General features: G+C 35.5%; 1 protein-coding gene across 2 annotated transcripts in view; it reads left to right on the top strand.

Annotated features, from left to right (window-relative positions):
- PIK3R4 (phosphoinositide-3-kinase regulatory subunit 4) overlaps nt 1-17,378 on the top strand; it is a 199,683-nt gene that overhangs the window by 148,828 nt on the left and 33,477 nt on the right. For both annotated transcript variants that reach the window (XM_049629808.1, XM_049629809.1), the window contains exons 10-13: nt 1,227-1,400; nt 5,276-5,421; nt 7,857-8,060; nt 17,063-17,264. In XM_049629808.1, coding sequence (XP_049485765.1) covers nt 1,227-1,400; nt 5,276-5,421; nt 7,857-8,060; nt 17,063-17,264 — 726 coding nt within the window. The remainder of the gene's footprint in view (nt 1-1,226; nt 1,401-5,275; nt 5,422-7,856; nt 8,061-17,062; nt 17,265-17,378) is intronic.

Here is a 17,378-nt window from a genome sequence, read left to right on the forward strand (position 1 = left end):
AAAATTCAAAGCTAAATTTACATGATTATAAATATGTAAATTTTATTGACTTTAGAGCCAAGTAATGTACTATATTTATATTTGCTTTCCCATAGTTCCAATGCCACAACTCCTTTATCACTTGAGAATGTTTACAGTGTCATCAATAGATTTTCCTTTATGTCTTCAGATTATTAAGGACGTTATACATTTTAATTTACTTTTTATTTACACCATGATTTCTTGAAGAATTTTTTGTGCTGGAGTTTCAGATTCCTTTGTTTTCCTTTTTGAGAGAAGTAATACTTCTTCACTTTGTCTATAATATCAAACTTCTTTCTTACCAATTTTATCTGTTGCTTGTAATCTATTCCATTCTTCTATTTTTAAAATTTCTTTTTAATGTTTGTTTATTTTGAGAGAGAGAGAGAGAGAGCATGTGGGGGAGGGGCGGGGTGGGGAGAGAAAGAATCCCAAGCAGACTCCGTGCTGCTAGCATGGAGCCTGATACAGGGCTTGATTCCACAAACCATAAATGAGATCATCACCTGAGCCAGTATCAACAGTCAGACACTTAACTGAATGAGCCACCCAGGCAGTCCTATTCCATTTTTCTTTTTGATAACATTTTTGAAATGTATTGGCTTTTAGTTCTAATTTGGCTGATTGGTTTCTGAATCCTTGCTAGCAATTATCAGTTTTTCCCCTTGAATTCCTAGGTTCTATCTGCCATTTTGTATATTCTGCATTTTCTTTATTTTGCTGAAGTACATCCTCAAGAAACTTTCTTAGGAAGGGTTGCATGGGAAGTTAACCTGGGTATTCCTTGCATGTTGCAAAATAACTTATTTTTGTTCTCTTATTTTACTGGCAGTTTAAGTGTAAAATTTATTTCATAACTTTGGAGGTCTTGCTCTGTTGTGTTCTAGCTTCTGTTGTTAAATACTGTTTCATGAAGATCGTTTTCATTGTTTCTCCTTCCTTTTTAGGGGACGCGTTTGTCTTTCTGTAAGTTCATAAGATCTTTTTTTTTCCCTTGGTGTCCCAGCATTTCTTGGTGATTTGCTTTCGTGTGGATCTTTTTCATTTATTGTGCTGAGTAGGACGTACGATGTGCTCTTCTGGATTGTTGCTCAATGTATTTGGGTTTTGATTAGTTTTATTGTTTAACTTAATGGTATTTAACTTAATAGTATTCTACACCATCAGATGTAGAATAATCATGTAATGTTGCTTCTCTTTTTCAGGTGTTGCTGCCTATGTTGGTTGGCAAAGCTCCTCAATTCTCAAACCCCTGTTACAACAAGGTCTTAGTGATGCTGAGGAATTTGTTATTGTTAAAGCTCTTAATGCCCTTACCTGTATGTGCCAGTTAGGGCTACTACAAAAACCCCATGTCTATGAATTTGCCAGTGATATTGGTAAGTGTCTGTTTCCCAAAATTAGAAGGAGAAAATTAGGATGTTTTAAGAGAAATAAGTGATAGAGCATTGTAAAAGTTCTAGGAAATATAGAGTCAGATTTTCAATTTTATTGGCCCGTGTGTGTGCGTGTGCATGAGCACTTGTGTTTGCATGTTGATGCATGCATGCTTCTCATATATGTTAGAAACAGGCAGGCAAACAAACAGGATCATTTGGTCTTCTAGCCCATCTTGGGAAATATCTCTTTGTTTTTATCTGTAGTTAAGTATTTAGCTTGAAAAATAAATTTTTTGTTTTGTTTTGTTTAACATGATGTAGATAAAGTCCTTAACTGCTCTGAAGAGTCAACTTATTTTTTGAACACTTGACCACTAGTTAAGTTGAAATTGAATGTACAGGATTGTCTAGGACATCTCTCATTGCACTGATTGCCAGTTAAGAATTCATAGTGTTCAAGTTACTACTGTTAATAATTTTATTTATTTATTCATTCATTTATTTATGAGAGATGGCACAAGTGAGTGAGGGCAGAGAGCAAGAGGGGGCAGAGAGAGGGAGAGAGAGAGAGAGACACGTAGGGTTCACTTGGAACAGAGCACGAGCTAACCTGAAGTGGGTCTCGAGCTCACCAGAAGCAGGGCACGAACTCACAAATCATGAGATCATGATCTGAGCCAATGTCAGATGCTTAACTAACTGAGCCACCTAGTAGGCACCCCACTGTATAATTTTATTAACCAATGAAAAGAATTAATGTTTGGTTTTTTATAGCATTTATCTGTTTCCCTCAACTTAAAATTCAGAATAAGGGCAAACAAATAAACATCATACATACTAAAATTAAGAATATTTGGAACTTTTAGTCTTCTTATCGCATTTTAAGAAAGTAAGCAGTGTAAGATATCTCTGTCCTAAGAGGACATGGAATCTTGGAAAATTGCCTTTTTTGGATAAAATGTTTAATTGCTGTTGAATGTTTTGCTAAGGAAAATCAATAGAAAGCCAAAATTGGTCGGTTATAGGTTATTCTTAAGGCAATCCTCAGAAAAAAAGACAAAGGAGTTAGTATTTATTTTGACTGTTGAGATGATAGGTAGTAGCTAGTAGAAATGCATAAAATTTCTGGAAAATATAAAGGCATGACTGTAGCTTTTTAAAAAAAATTGTGACAAATTTAAGTATATGTAGGTTTCTTACTTTACACTCTAATATCTATAATTACTGTTCTTTTAGTTTTTAACCCTAATTTGGCTTGAATTTTTGATGATTATTGTAAAAATAATTATAAATTTAATAGAAATTGTTGAGTATTGGCACCACAATCATGATGAGAATCTCTATTACATTGAAATGTTAAGCTATAGAGTGCCATGTAGTATAAGGCAGATATAGAAAGCAGTGTTTCCATAATAATATTAAGTAGAAAATGTATTGTCTTAACATGCATATCTTGCTGTGTGGAATATTTTCCTGCTTATTTTCATTTCCTGAATTCTCACATCAGTGTTTTCTTTTTTCTCCTGTGAAAGTGGTATAACCTTTATGGGTCAAGTTTTTCTGGCTTTTGACTTTGAACTTCCTTATTTTAATGAATATTCTCTGTGTATAAATATGTACTTGTATGTTCTAATTTCATATAATACATTTCTTCTGTTACCTAATTACTTGGAAACTATTTTTGAGACTTTATAAGTAGCATTTTATTTTTCTGAAAAATGGATGTCTGTCAACTTTTAAAAAAATCATCATACAGTATTTTACCTGTCATATTTTTCAGAGATTTTTCTGGGTTCTGCTGTTTCTTGTCATTGATCATAGGATGAACAAATGGGACACTCTGTGTCTTTAGTTTAGCATCAAAATAAATGATTGTCTTTAGGTATAGAATAAACCCAGTATGGTACAACTTCTTGGATGGAGAACTGCCTTAGAACTGGAAATGAATTTGGTACTATCTGTTGGGGGGCAAAAAAAGCCTCGCTGAGAAGAATCAAGTAGGCAATCATTGGTTGGCATTTTGAACTATTTCAAAGAAAAAACAGTTTTTAGAATTTTAGAAACACCTAAAGTATGATAAATCATACACATCTCTCTGTTCTGTTTTTATACGTAGTCTGTTGTGGTGAATCTTAAAGGGAATGATGGTGGTGACGAGGGCATCATGATTTCTTTGATGGTTTTTGAAAAAACTATATTCTTCCCACTTAGATATTATCAATACTCCCTTCCCTTGTGCTTGTCCCCAGATAATTGGAATGTATTGGAATAGAGAAAAGATCAAGTACACTGTTTTATAGGAAATCCTCTTGAATATTTTAGGTTCTTTGTATCAGTTAGCTACTTAGTGACACAGTGATGCTATACAGCAATCAACCACAGAATCTCAGTAAATGCTTCAGTAATGTCAACTGTCATGCATCTGTGGGCTGTATGGGTGGCTCTGCTCTAGGCTTTGTATCTCCAGATTGGGGTGACAGTAATCCATCTGCCTCATTCTGGTGCCCATGTTAGATAGGGAGCAGTTTTCCAGGTTATGTTCTGGGTGATGGCAGAAGCATGAGACAGCAAGCTTAGCTGTGTAGCACATTTCGAGCCTCTATTAGTGTTGTATCTGGTAATATCTCATTGGCCAGAGCAGGTTAATAAGACCGAACTAAAAGCAAGAGGCAGAGAAGTACCCTTTGTATACCATGAGCACAGTAATAGAGGTAATGTAAAGAATTAGGACCAATAATTCAAGCTCATGCCTAACTCCTGCCAAGTCATTTTGAGTTTAGCTACTTTTTGGAGGTTTTTCAATGCTTTTCCAGTCCTCATTTTGCCTGTTGTCAAAGGGAAACTACCAACCCCTCTTTGTTGGATGTATCAGAGGCTGCATGGTGCTTATGAAATTATCTAACCTCCTTCACGTGTAATTAAAAGAATTGGAAATAGAACTTTGGAAACATACTTTGAACAAATTTTTTTCTCCTTTCCCCTTTTCTATAAGTAATATTAGCATGTGACAGTGTTATTTCTCTGTTACCCTAAATTTCTTACAAACTTAATATCCTCTCAATGCTGATGCTTCTGCATACTCAGAACAAATATGTGCTTCTTTATGTGTATGTGTATTTTTTTGCTTTTAGAAGTTTTATTTTTTTTTAATTTTTTTTTAATGTTTATTTATTTTTGAGAGAGACAGAGACAGAATGCGAGTGGGTTAGGGGCAGAGAGAGGGAGACACAGGATCTGAGGCAGGCTCCAGGCTCTGAGCTGTCAGCACAAAACCCAACGCGGGGCTTGAACTCATGAGCTGTGAGATCATGACCTGAGCCGAAGTCGGACGCTCAACTGACTGAGCCACCCAGGCGCGCCTAGAAGTTTTATCTAAATCACGTGTTTAAAAGTTTGAATTTTATTCAAAATCTTTGATTAGTTGAAGTCATTGATATTCAGGTGTAATACACAATATAGTTAAAATAAAAGGGGTGAAAACATTCATTTACTTCTCTGGTTTAATCGTATATTTTAATCTCTTTAAGGATGGGCATCATGTTTTCTGCCTTTAGTTTCTACTCATAATGCCTTGTGAATGAATTTATGAAAGATATATTAGACTTGATCAAACCTTTTCATTAAAAAGAATGTCAGAGTAGTACTGTTTATATTCTTTTATGGTATTAATGCCGATATTTATGATAGGGAATATTATAATATCAGTATGTTGAGTTGAGTTTATGCCTTAGGATAATTGAGTATGTGAAAGCAGCTGATAGTAAAGTAACATTGTGGTATAATCCCTTTATTAGTTGTGTTATAAGGTGAAAATTTGTTTATCCTAAAATTTATGAGCATGGTTTAAATCCATACCTTTTTCTTTTCCTTATTAGCCCCATTTCTGTGTCATCCCAATTTGTGGATACGCTATGGTGCCGTAGGATTTATCACAGTGGTGGCTCATCAAATAAGTACAGCTGATGTATACTGCAAACTGATGCCTTACCTTAACCCGTATATTACTCAACCAATAATACAGGTATGCTTGTTCCAACTTGGAGTCAAACCTCTCCAAACTGCACCCCTTAAAAAAAGGTTTAGAGAGTCCTATTTTTATTTAAATTTACAAAGATTTAAATTGGGCTACAGCATTTTCACGTTCCTGTAAGTTAATGTTATTGGAATAAACAGTACTAAAGGTGAGAAAAGTTCAAGAGACTTATGTTATCCATCATGTTATGCATAATATAGCACCTACTAGTTCATACTTTATTTTCTTATGTGCAGTATTGTAAAACATCTACTGTTAACGGGAAATGCAGTGGAAACATATATTGATGGACCTCTGCTTTTATTGTAAAAAATATAACTGATTTCAGCCAAACTCAGCATGTATAATAAATTGGAAAAAGCCTTTTACAGATGTTTGGTTTTTTGGACCACTAACTGGTTCTGATTTCTTCTCTGTTCTTTTTCTTTTTTTAAAAAATCTAATCTTTTAAAATCTTATTTAATCTTGTTGTTTTTTTTTTTTTTAATCTAATGACTTGTCTCCCCCACTCCCTTCCCAGTATAGCACTTGATGATAAACTTTGGGTATTTGGTTTGTATAAGGCAGTTTTTTACCCAGCTTGTTATACCCTTCATCTTCCTGGAAAGCTCATTATCAAAATACATATCTATCTAAATTGAGTGAACTGTTGAGATATGATTCTGTTTGTTAAAATACTGTGAAATACCCAATTTTTTAGTAAAACTGTGTTTCCCTTTTGCAAATTCACGTGCTTCTGGCTCCTAGTACTTTTATGTTCCAATGTACCTTCCTTTGGTTGGAGAAAATGACATTGGATATCTTCTGGAGATGAGGAGGCTTGGCTGTGCCTTCTGTCCTTTTCCTCATAGATTTATCCGTTTCTGAGGGTCATCATTCTTTTATTTCATAGTTTGTAGAATTTCTAATTTTTATCTCAGCAATTTATATACATATATAAGGTAATATTACTAGAAAATATGCCTTTTTTGTTTCTTTTATTTTTTTAAGTTTAAGTAATCTCCACACCCAATGTGGGGCTTGAACTCGACTCCAGGATCGAGAGTTGCATCTCTTCCAACTGAGCGAGCCAGGCACCCCATCCATCTTCCTTCCTTCCTTCCTTCCTTCCTTCCTTCCTTCCTAACAGAGAGCACACATGGGAGTAGGGGAGGGGGAGGAGCAGAGGAAGAGGGAGAGGGAGAATCTTAAGCAGGCTCCATGCTGAGCATGGCACCCCTTTCTTTTAAAATTTATTGAAGTTCCCTTGGAAATCAGGTCTAGAGAGTCTTACTACTTTTAACTAGTTATTCTGTTTAGAAGTTTGTGAGGGGCACCTGGGTGGCTCAGTCATTTGAGTGTTCTACTCTTGGTTTTTAGCTCAGGTCATGATCCCAGGGTTCAAGCCCTGCCTTAGGCTCTGCTCTGAGTGTGGAGCCTGCTTAAGATTCTCCCTCTGCCCCTCTCTCCCTGCTTATGCTCGCTTTCTCTAAGATAAAAAATTTAGAAGTTTGTTTATTAAACTCTTATAAAACAGTGTGGAGAAAGTATCCTTGGGAATTAAAAATTACTTGTGTTTGTAATAACTTAGTGGTGGTTTATTATAATCTGACACTAAAAAATAAATTTGACATTAAGTGTTTTTTAAGAAATCTGCATCACTCTCTTTGTTTTCTCAGGAAAAAATATATATTTCATATTTCATAATAAAAATATATATATGGTTTTATTTTCTGAGAGACCAGGATTAGGAGTTGAGAGGCTAATGATACATATGCTTCATAAATCTTACCTTTCTACAATTTGAGTTAGACAAAAGATACCATTTTATGCTGGTTTCGCCTGGCTAGTTTACCAGGTAGTTAAATAGGTCCAAAGAAAGTCCTCTTGGTTACTGTTAGTATGCTCATCCTTTTTATTATATATGTGTTGACAAGGAGGGTGTCCTTGGGGATAATAAAAGGAAGGATTTTATGAGCTCTGTGGAGAGAGTAATATTTTTTAGAAGTGGTTGAAGCTGCTGAGAAACCTAATGACTGATGGGCACCCCTGTGATGATTGAGCTTCTTTTCTTGGTCAGTACCTGTTGGCTGTTAGACCTGTGAGCCACGGGTACTTTTTTGATCTAGGAGGTCATCACATTTGGCATCCAGAAAAAAGGCTCTTTGTCATTTTCTAAATTTTTCCATCCTGGGTATATATTGTTATTCTTCCAATATGAAAGGCACAGATGTATACTCAAATGCTAACAATGAAAAGAAAAACCTTAGCTCTTAAAGGTCATTAGTATTCTTTTTTCTTCTAAGCAAAATCGCAAATGTTGGTATCTCCCATTTTCTTAGAAAATAAATACCTATGTTAACACAGGTTGTATTTACTGAATATAAAAATAACTGTAATGTATGTTGTATCTTTGGTTGATTCTTTTTATTTTTCTAATATAGATTGAAAGGAAACTTGTTCTACTCAGTGTTTTAAAAGATCCAGTAAGTCGTTCTATATTTGATTATGCTTTGAGGTCTAAAGATATTACTAGCTTGTTCAGACATCTTCACATGCGCCAAAAGAAGCGAAATGGGTCTCTTCCTGACTGCCCCCCACCGGAGGATCCTGCCATAGCACAGCTTCTGAAGAAATTGCTCTCACAGGTTGTATCACCTTTCTGAAATCTTACATTTAAACACAAATTCGCTAAGAACATTCAAGCATCCATTTAGCTATTAAATTTTTTTTGGTTGATTAAGTCACATCATAAAAAAATGAATAAAACCTGGCAAATATATACATTTGCTTTGGCATATTGGAGATGCTAGGATGATGATAAGGCATTAGTTTGAGCTAAGTAAGGAATCATGGGAGACCTGTTAAGTTTCTTTTGTGATTATTGTCTATGTAAATAATGGAGAAAGTAGATATAACCTTAAATTTGAGTAATATTCTTGATTCAGTTCCATATTTCACCAAAAAAAAAAAAAAAAATTCAATTAGAGGAAACATTGCAAAGCACAGATGCACCACAGAAAGATATTGGTTTATTTTAGTTCAAATGTAAAGAGTTCTCACTACATGCAAACATCAGAAATGATTGGGATTTATAATGCATCTTAGATTGAATAAACCAGTTTCTGTTGTATATTAAAAGCCTATGAATTTGTATCATTTAACAGGTGATGTCAAAACTAATAAGTAATCTTTTTATTATCCTTGGAATTAGTAAGGCCTCTTTAGAAATAGTCCAGATTCAGTGTCCTGTTTTAAGAGGGATATATGGAACTTAGAGAAGTCAAGATAGAAATGAAAATGGCTGGAAATAAAGAATACAATTTATGAATAAATGTTCCATGAGCCTTAAAGCAAATACTGAGAGATAACTTTTATGATGGTCTTTAAGTGTGCAGGACATTTTGGTTAAGAGAATACTTGTCAGTCATGTCTTGTCTAACAAGAAGATGAGAAAATGCTTCAGTTGCAGAGAGAATTAGACCAATTTGAAGATATAAATCCTTTCTTGTATTGTACTAGTCACTGAGTGTCCAGTACTGTTTCAGGCTCATATGTTGCTTTAGGTGATTGAATATTGAATTATCCCATCTCCTATGGGATATTGAATATCCCATCTCCTAGGGAGCCTGGTCAATAACCATTTTGGTTCTTTTAGGTCTCAATTTGCCTGGAGGCGGGAGCTGCCTCTGAATGCCCCTTCCAGGCCAGTGGTTCTATTTCCTATATTTTAGAAGACCTAATTTGATATGACTTGAATTACTAAAGAGCTTTTTCTTTGGGTCTTCTTTTAACCTTGTCTCATACATTAGATGTATTAAATATTTTAGAAAGCAGTTTATGGAAAATTGGATATTGAATCGCAGTTTTCTATTGTTTCTCTTGAGTTAGTAATCCTTATCAAAAAGACTTCAGCATGCAGTAAAAACCACCCCAATTTAGATGTTTCTTTGGGTTTGGATGGTGTGATTCTTTGTACTCTCTCTTCTACAAATTCTGTGTATTAAATTAAAAGCTTCTGTACTAAAATTTCACACTAAGTCATTGGTTACTTCATGGAGCCTCTCTAGCCCCTCGTTCTTGCTTTTCATCTTGCTGTGGGTATAGGTTTTGCCACTGCCATGGGTGAGAGGAGGGAGAGGGAAGGAGCAGTTTCCGTAGCCTTTTTACCTTCTGCTTCCTGTTCTCCTAAACCCTTCTACCATTGCTGCTTCCAGAGTGCCAGCCCTCATTTTTGGGTACCATGATGAAGTCACTAAACTCACTGATTTGTATTCCTCTGAATATTAGTGCTTGATGTATTCATTTGTCTGTCACTTGTACCCACATTTGTATCAGTAGGGAAGGAGGAACATGTTTTCCTCTGTTTTATGTTTTTTCTGTTACTAACAGTTTTAGGAGACTCCTAAGGGTTAGTAGTACTTTGTTTCAAGGGACAGGTGCTACTAGTAGAGGGGAGAGCAAGCCAGAGTCTCTGAGGTCCTCAGAAGAAGTAACAGCAGAACAATACCAGGCTCCATTTTTTCAGGACCTTCAACAAATCTACCACTGCAGTTGGTGCTTTCCGTATTTTGTGACTGATCTTATAACAACCTTGAACAACAGATGTTATTCCCTATTTTATAGTTAAGGAAACTGCAGCCCAAAGAGGATAGTTAAGTTGCCTATGCTCACACAGTTCATTCAGCTTAAAGCTGACATTTGAACCTAAGCCAGTCTAACTCCAAATCCCTTCCTCCTTCAACATGCCATCTGGCCTCAAAATAAAGGACAGGGAGCTAAGACTGAGAGACTTGTTTGAGGTTTTTATGGACTTAGGAAGATTCCATGTGCAGTTCATCTCCTCCAGCCCCTTGCACGCCTTTTATCTGCTTCGCTTCTTTTTGGTCCCTGTGCTACCTTTCTTGGCATTATTTGCAGAGGCTTGGAGTCAGGGGGAGGCTTTGGAGGTGGGAACTGAGTCCCTATTCCTAATGTCAGGGATACAGAGGGAAGGATGCTTTTAGCCTCTGCAAATGCAAATTCTGAATACGCCTACAATTTTTCCCCCCTTGGGGTTTTACGGTGCTTTTTGTATAGGACTATACTTGAGATGCATCATGGGTAAAATAGACTTTTCTAGACCAGCCTGGCATTGTTTCTATGGGAAGATATGTTCAGGGTTCTGGATAATAGACTTTTATTTTTTTAATTTTTAATTTAAAAAAAATTTTGAGTTTGTTTATTTGAGAGAGAGAGCACGAGTGGGGGAGGGGAAGTGAGGATGGGGAGAGAGAGAATCCCAAGCAGACTCTGCACTGTCAGTGGAGAGCCTGATGCGGGGCTCGAACTCATGAACCATGAGATCATGACCTGAGCTGAAGTCAGATGTTTAATTGACTGAGCCACCCAGGCGCCCCATGGAAAATAGACTTTTAAAGTACAGTTTTGAAATATATGGTAGTTAAAATCTGCCTCAACTCCAGATTTTTAATAGGATTTACCTTCTGGAGGTGATACATGGCAGGGCTGTTTTGGAATCTCATTCACAAGAACTGTCTGTTTTATTTGTATCCATTTGATCACCCGCTAATACAGAATAAGAATATTCTGATTTCTGGGGCACCTGGGTGGCTCAGTTACTTGAGCATCAGACTTCGGCTCAGGTCATGATCTCACAGTTCGTGAGTTTGAGCCCCACATCAGGCTTGCTGCTGTCAGTCTGTTAGCGCAGAGCCTGCTACAGATCCTCTGTCCCCTTCTCTCTGCCCCTCCCCACTTGCACTCTGCCCAAAATAAATAAATATGAAAAAAAAAAATCAATCCTCTTTAAAAAAAAAAAAAAAGAATATTCTGATTTCACTCCTTTAAAAAATGGCAAATACTAAACATTTTTGATTTTTAAAAGATTTTTATTTGAATACTTTTTGACTGGTAGTATAGACACAAGGTGTAAAATTAAAAAGATATTGGAAGATACATAATAAAATGTAAGTTTTCCTCCAATCTCTGATCCCCAGCCACCCAGTTTCTTTTTCTGTTGTGAATTTTATGTTGTCAGAGTGCTGAATTTCTTGATACAGTGTTGGATTGTTCTGTTGTACAGTTAACTTATTTGGAATCAGTTTGATCCTTTTAAGCCTTGTTTTTTAAAAAAGTTTTAAATCCGGTATAGTTTACAGTGTTATATTAATTTCAGGTGTACAATATAGTTATTCAACAATTCTGTACATTATCCACTGCTCAAGATAAGTGTACTCTTAATTTCCTTTACCTGTTTCACTCATTCCCCCACCCCCACCCCCACCTCCCCTCTGGTAACTATCAGTTCTCTATAGTTAAGAGTATGTTTTTGGTTTGTCTCTTTTTTTTCCTTTGTTCATTTGTTTTGTTTCTTAAATTCCACACACGAGTGAAATCATACAGGATATGTCTTTCTCCTTTTTTAGCATTATACTCTAAATCTAGTCATGTTGTTGCAAATGGCAAGATTTCATTCTTTTTAATGGCTGAGTAATATTCCCTATATATCTTACATCTTTATTCATCTATCAGTGGACACTTGGGCTGTTTTCCAAGTTTTGGCTTTTGTAAATAATGCTGCAATACACATAGGAGTGCACATATCTTTTCAAATTAGTGTTTTATATTCTTTGGGTAAATACCCAGTAGTGGAATTACTGGATCATATGGGTAGCTCTATTTTTTTAAATTTTTTGAGGAACCTCCATACTGTTTTCCACAGTGGCTGCACCAGTTTGCATTCCCACCAACAGTGAATGAGGGTCCCCTTTTCTCCATATCCTTGTCAACACTTATTATTTCTTGTCCTTTTGATTTTAGTCATTCCAATTGGTGTAAGGGGATATCTCAGTGATTTTCATTTGCATTTCCCTGATGACGAGTGATCTTGAGCATCTTTTCACATGTCTGTTGGCCAGAGAGACAGACAGACTGAGTGTGAGCTGGAAAGGGGCAGAGAGAGAGGGAGGCACAGAATCTGAAGCAGGCTCCAAGCTCTGAGCTATCAGTACAGAGCTCAACTTGGGGCTCGAACTCAGAAACCATTAGATTATGACTTGAGCTGAAGTTGGACGCTTAACTGACTGAGCCACCCAGGTGCCCTGACCTCTGCCTATTTTTTAATTGGATTATTATTATTTTTTTTTTTTTGATGTTGAGTTACGCAAGTTCTTTTTTTTTCTTTTCTTTATTTTTGAAATGTTTTATTTATTTATTTTTTAATGTCTATTTCTTTTTGAGAGAGAGAAAGAGACAGAGTGTGAGTAGGGAACGGGCAGAGAGCGTGGGAGACATAATCTGAAGGAAGCTCCAGGCTTCGAGCTGTAACGCCGCGGGGCTCGAATTCACGAACTGCAAGATCATGACCTGAGCTGAAGTCAGATGCTTAACAAATGGAGTCACCCAGGTGCCCAAGATTTTATTTTTAAGTAATCTCTATACCCAATGTGGGGCTCGAACTCAAAACCCAAGATCAAGAGTCACGTGCTCCACTGACTGAGCCAGCCAGGAGCCCCTATATATTTTAGATACTAACCCCTTAATGGATATATCATTTGCAAATATTTTCTCCCACTCGTTAGGTGGTCTTTTTTGTTTTGTTGATGGTTTCTTTTGCTGTGCAGTAGCAAAAATGTTTTTTCCCATTCATTAGGTTGTCTTTTTTGGTTATTGATGGCTTTGTTGATGCCTTCATTTGCTCTACAAAAGCTTTTAATTTTGGGTAGTCTCAGTAGTTTATGTCTGCTTTTGTTTCCCTTGCTTGAGAAGACATATCTAGAAATATGTTTCTGTGGCCCATGTCAAAGAAATTATTGCCTATGTTTTCTAGGAATTTTATGGTTCCAGGTCTCACATTTAGGTCTTCATTTTGAGTTTATTTTTGTGTATTCTGTAAGGAAGTGGTCAGGTGTATTCTTTTGGATGTAATTGTCCAGTTTTTCCAGCATCATTTATTGAAGAGACTGGCTTTTCCCATTGTATGTTCTTGCCTCCTTGTCATAGATGAATTGACCATATGAGTATGGGTTTATTTCTGTGTTCTTTATTTTGTTTCATTGATGTATGTGTCTTTTTTTGGTGCCAGTGTCATAATGTTTTGATTACTGCAGCTTTACTTATTATTTAAAAAAAACTTTCTTAATGTTTATTTTTGAGAAAGACACACACACACACACACACACACACACAGCATGAGCGGGGGAGGGGCAAAGAGAGGGAGACACAGAACCTGAAGTAGGCTCCAGGCTCTGAGCTGTCAGCAGAGAGCCTGACATGGGGCTCAAACTCACAAGCTGTGAGATCATGACCTGAGCCGAAGTCAGACGGTTAACCAAGTGAGTCACCCAGGCACCCCTACTGCAGCTTTATAGTATATCTTGAATTCCTCAATTGTGACAGCTCCAGCTTTTTTTCTTTTTTCTCAGGATTACTTTGGCTATTTGGGGTCTTTGGTGATACCATACAAATTTTAGTATTGTTTGTTGTAGTGCTGTGAAACCTGTTGGTATTTTGATAGGGATTGCATTGAATCTATAGGTTGGTTTGGGTAGTATGGACATTTTAACAATATTAATTCTTTCAATTCATGAACACAGTATGTCTTCCCATTTGTGTCATTTTCTTTAATTGAATTGGGTTTTGATTAAATTGAATTTCCCATTTAATTCATCAATGTATAGTTTTCAGAATACAGGTTTTTCATCTCCTTGCTTCAGTTTATACCTAGGCATTTTATTCTTTCTGGTCCATTGTAAATGGAATTTGTTTTCTTAAGTTCTTTTTCTGCTGCTCTATTATTAGTGTATAGAAATGCAACAGATTTCTGTGTATTTATTTTGTATTCTGCAACTTACTGAGCTCATTTATCGGTACTAATAGTGTTTTGGTGGAGTCATTAGGGTTTTTTTTAATGCAGTATGATATCATCTGCAAATAGTGACAGTTTTACTTATTCCTTACCAATTTGGATGCCTTTTATTTCTTTTTCATGTCCAATTGCTGCAGCTCAGACTTTCATTATTATGGTGAATGAAAGTGGTATGAGTGGACATCTTTGTCTTAGTGGATCTTAGCAGAAAAGCGCTCAGTTTTTCACCATTGAGTATGATGTTACCTGTGGGTTTTTCATATAAGGCCTTTATTATATTGAGGTATGTTCTCTCTAAACCATTTTGTTGAGAGTTTTTTTTATAATGAATGGATGTTGTATCAAATGCTTTTTCTGTGTTTATTGATCATATAATTTTTTATTCTTCATTTTGTTAATTCTCCAAGATTTGCAAATCTTGAACCACCATTGCATCCCTGGAATAAATGTCCCTTGATTGTGGTGGATGATTTTTTTAAATGTATTGTTGAAATCAGTTTGCTCATGTTTGTTGAGAAATACTGTATCTATGTCAGAGATTTTGGTCTGTAGTTTTCTTTTTTTTGTGGTGTCTTTGTTTGGTTTTGGTTATCAGGCCATTAATGGCCCCATAGACTCAATGTGAAAGTTTTCCTTTCTCTTCTGGTTTTTGGAATAGTTTGAGAAGAATAGATATTAACTCTTCTTTAACTGTTTGGTAGAATTCATCTGTGAAGCCATCTGGTCCTAGACTTTTGTTTGTTGGGAGTGTTTTGATTACCGATTCAATTTTATTTCTAGTAGTTGGTCTGTTCCAGTTTTCTGTTTTTAATGTATTAAGTAGATTTTTATTATAAAAACACATAAGTGTAAATATATAATATATAGGTAATATAAAGTAATATAAATATTCTGTAAAATTTTTTTATAGTCTGGATTTTGTTTGCTGATACATTGAGTATTTTTGCATTTAGATTCATAAATGATTTGTCCTTCAGTTTTCCTTTCTTATAATGTCCTTTAGGTATTTATACCAAATACTGAAAGAAAAATCCTGACTTATAATCTTGTCTTGAAATTACTCCTAATTCTTGAGAGTTTAATCTAAATCCTTCCTGTTTAGGGATGATTGTTTGCAGTGCTCTGATTTGGTGTGTGTCATATGGGAGTCTGGAAACTGTAATATGATTGTATTACTGTTTTAAAAAACAACTTTGTTTTCCCCATGGTGCATTTCTAGCTTTTTTTAATTGAGAAAATTCGCACAGAAAATAATTCACATTTTCATCATCCTGGAAAGAAACCCCATGCCCATTAGCAATTATTCCCTGTTTACTTCTCTCTCCAGCCCCTTGCAACCACTAAATCTACTTTCTGTTTCTAGGAATTTGTCTATTTTGGATATTTCCTGTAAATGGAATATATACAATATGTGGCACGTTTATGTCTGGTTACTTTCACTTAGCAAAATATTTTCAAGATTGCTCCATGTTATATGGCATATGTTAATACTTCATCCCTTTTTATGGTTCTTATGATGACCCTCATTTTGTGGGCTAGAACTGAGACCTCTCTCTTGTGAACTAAGATGTAGTCTAACAGAAAGAATAGAACTCTTACTACAGCTATGAAATTGTCTACGCTAAGCAAATTTTAGGAGGAGAAGTAAAAATAAATGAAGAATTTCAGGCCAGTGTTGGAAAAAATTCAGTTAGAGATCCCTCTATGATTATTATACTTTAATGCAATTTCATTTTATTTTTTCTTAGCTTTCTAATTTTCTAGGGTTTGTTTGTGTCCTATTGTGACTGTGGGTTGTGAATATTCTTTTAAGCTCCAGTAGGATTCTAATTAAAGCCTCAGGGGAATTGCTGTTTTATTAATTTTTTTTTCCATTGGCATTATAAAAACATTATAGAGGATTCTGTGGATGGTTTGAAAGTAAAGAAAAAAATGCAGAACTATTTTGTTTATCAGAATATTTCACATTGAATTATTGAAATTAAATATTTAGTATTAATTGGCTGTCAGTTTCAAGTATTCTAAGTGCCTTGAGTAGAATAACTTAACTACAACTTCAAAGTAGCCCCTCCCCCCAAATTGTAAGATGGGTGCTAATAATTACTTCATTATCTTCATTTTCTGGAATCAGTAGACGTTTAGAGAAATTGGGTAACTTGCCCAAGGTTACACATACAGTAAGTAATGGAGCTTGAATGTACGTAGGCAGTCTGACTTTAATTATACTATTTCCCTAGGGTGTGTTGCTTGCATTTGCAGGTCAGCCAGCATGTATCCATTTCTGAGGTGTATAGAATGTTTTATATACCATAGAGGGCCTTCACACGTAGTGTCTCATTTAATATTCTCAACACATCTAGGATAAGGGTGAAGCATATAGACTTTCTCTTGCTTAATATTGTATTTCCAGAATTTTTGTTTAGATAGTAAATGTTTGTTTATTCAAAGTTACATATGAAACATGTACTAGATACCAGGCACTGTATTAAGTTCCTTGGAGATTTCAAAGGTGAGTTATACTTGAATGCTCCCATTTAGAAAGAAAACTAAGATATAAATTATGATACAAAATGGAAAGTGCTATAATAGAGGGTATTCTGGATGATCAGAGTAGAGATGTTTTTCTATATTGATACTTTCTTTTTCTCTTGTCTTTGTTTGCTTCATTTTACCATTTTGACTCTTAAAATTTTAAATTAGTGGTTTGACCCTTCAGTCATTCCAAGGCCTGTTATTACTTTTGGAAATAATCTCTATAACATATGTTTTATTTGGTTTTAGGGAATGACAGAGGAAGAGGAAGACAAACTCTTGGCACTGAAAGACTTCATGATGAAATCTAACAAAGCAAAGGCCAATATAGTAGACCAGAGCCATCTTCATGATAGTAGTCAGAAAGGTGTGATTGACCTAGGGGCATTAGGCATAACTGGGAGACAAGTTGATCTTGTTAAAACCAAACAGGAACCTGATGACAAGCGAGGTTGGTACATTTATATATGTGTATGTGTTTAGTGTGTTATTACTTCATAAGACTTATTTCCTAAGGCATATTAGTTGTAGCTAATTAGTAGTAAAATAAGTCACATCTTCCAGA

Source organism: Panthera uncia, chromosome C2 (assembly GCF_023721935.1).
Source record: "Panthera uncia isolate 11264 chromosome C2, Puncia_PCG_1.0, whole genome shotgun sequence".
NCBI classification, from domain to species: Eukaryota; Metazoa; Chordata; class Mammalia; order Carnivora; family Felidae; genus Panthera; species Panthera uncia.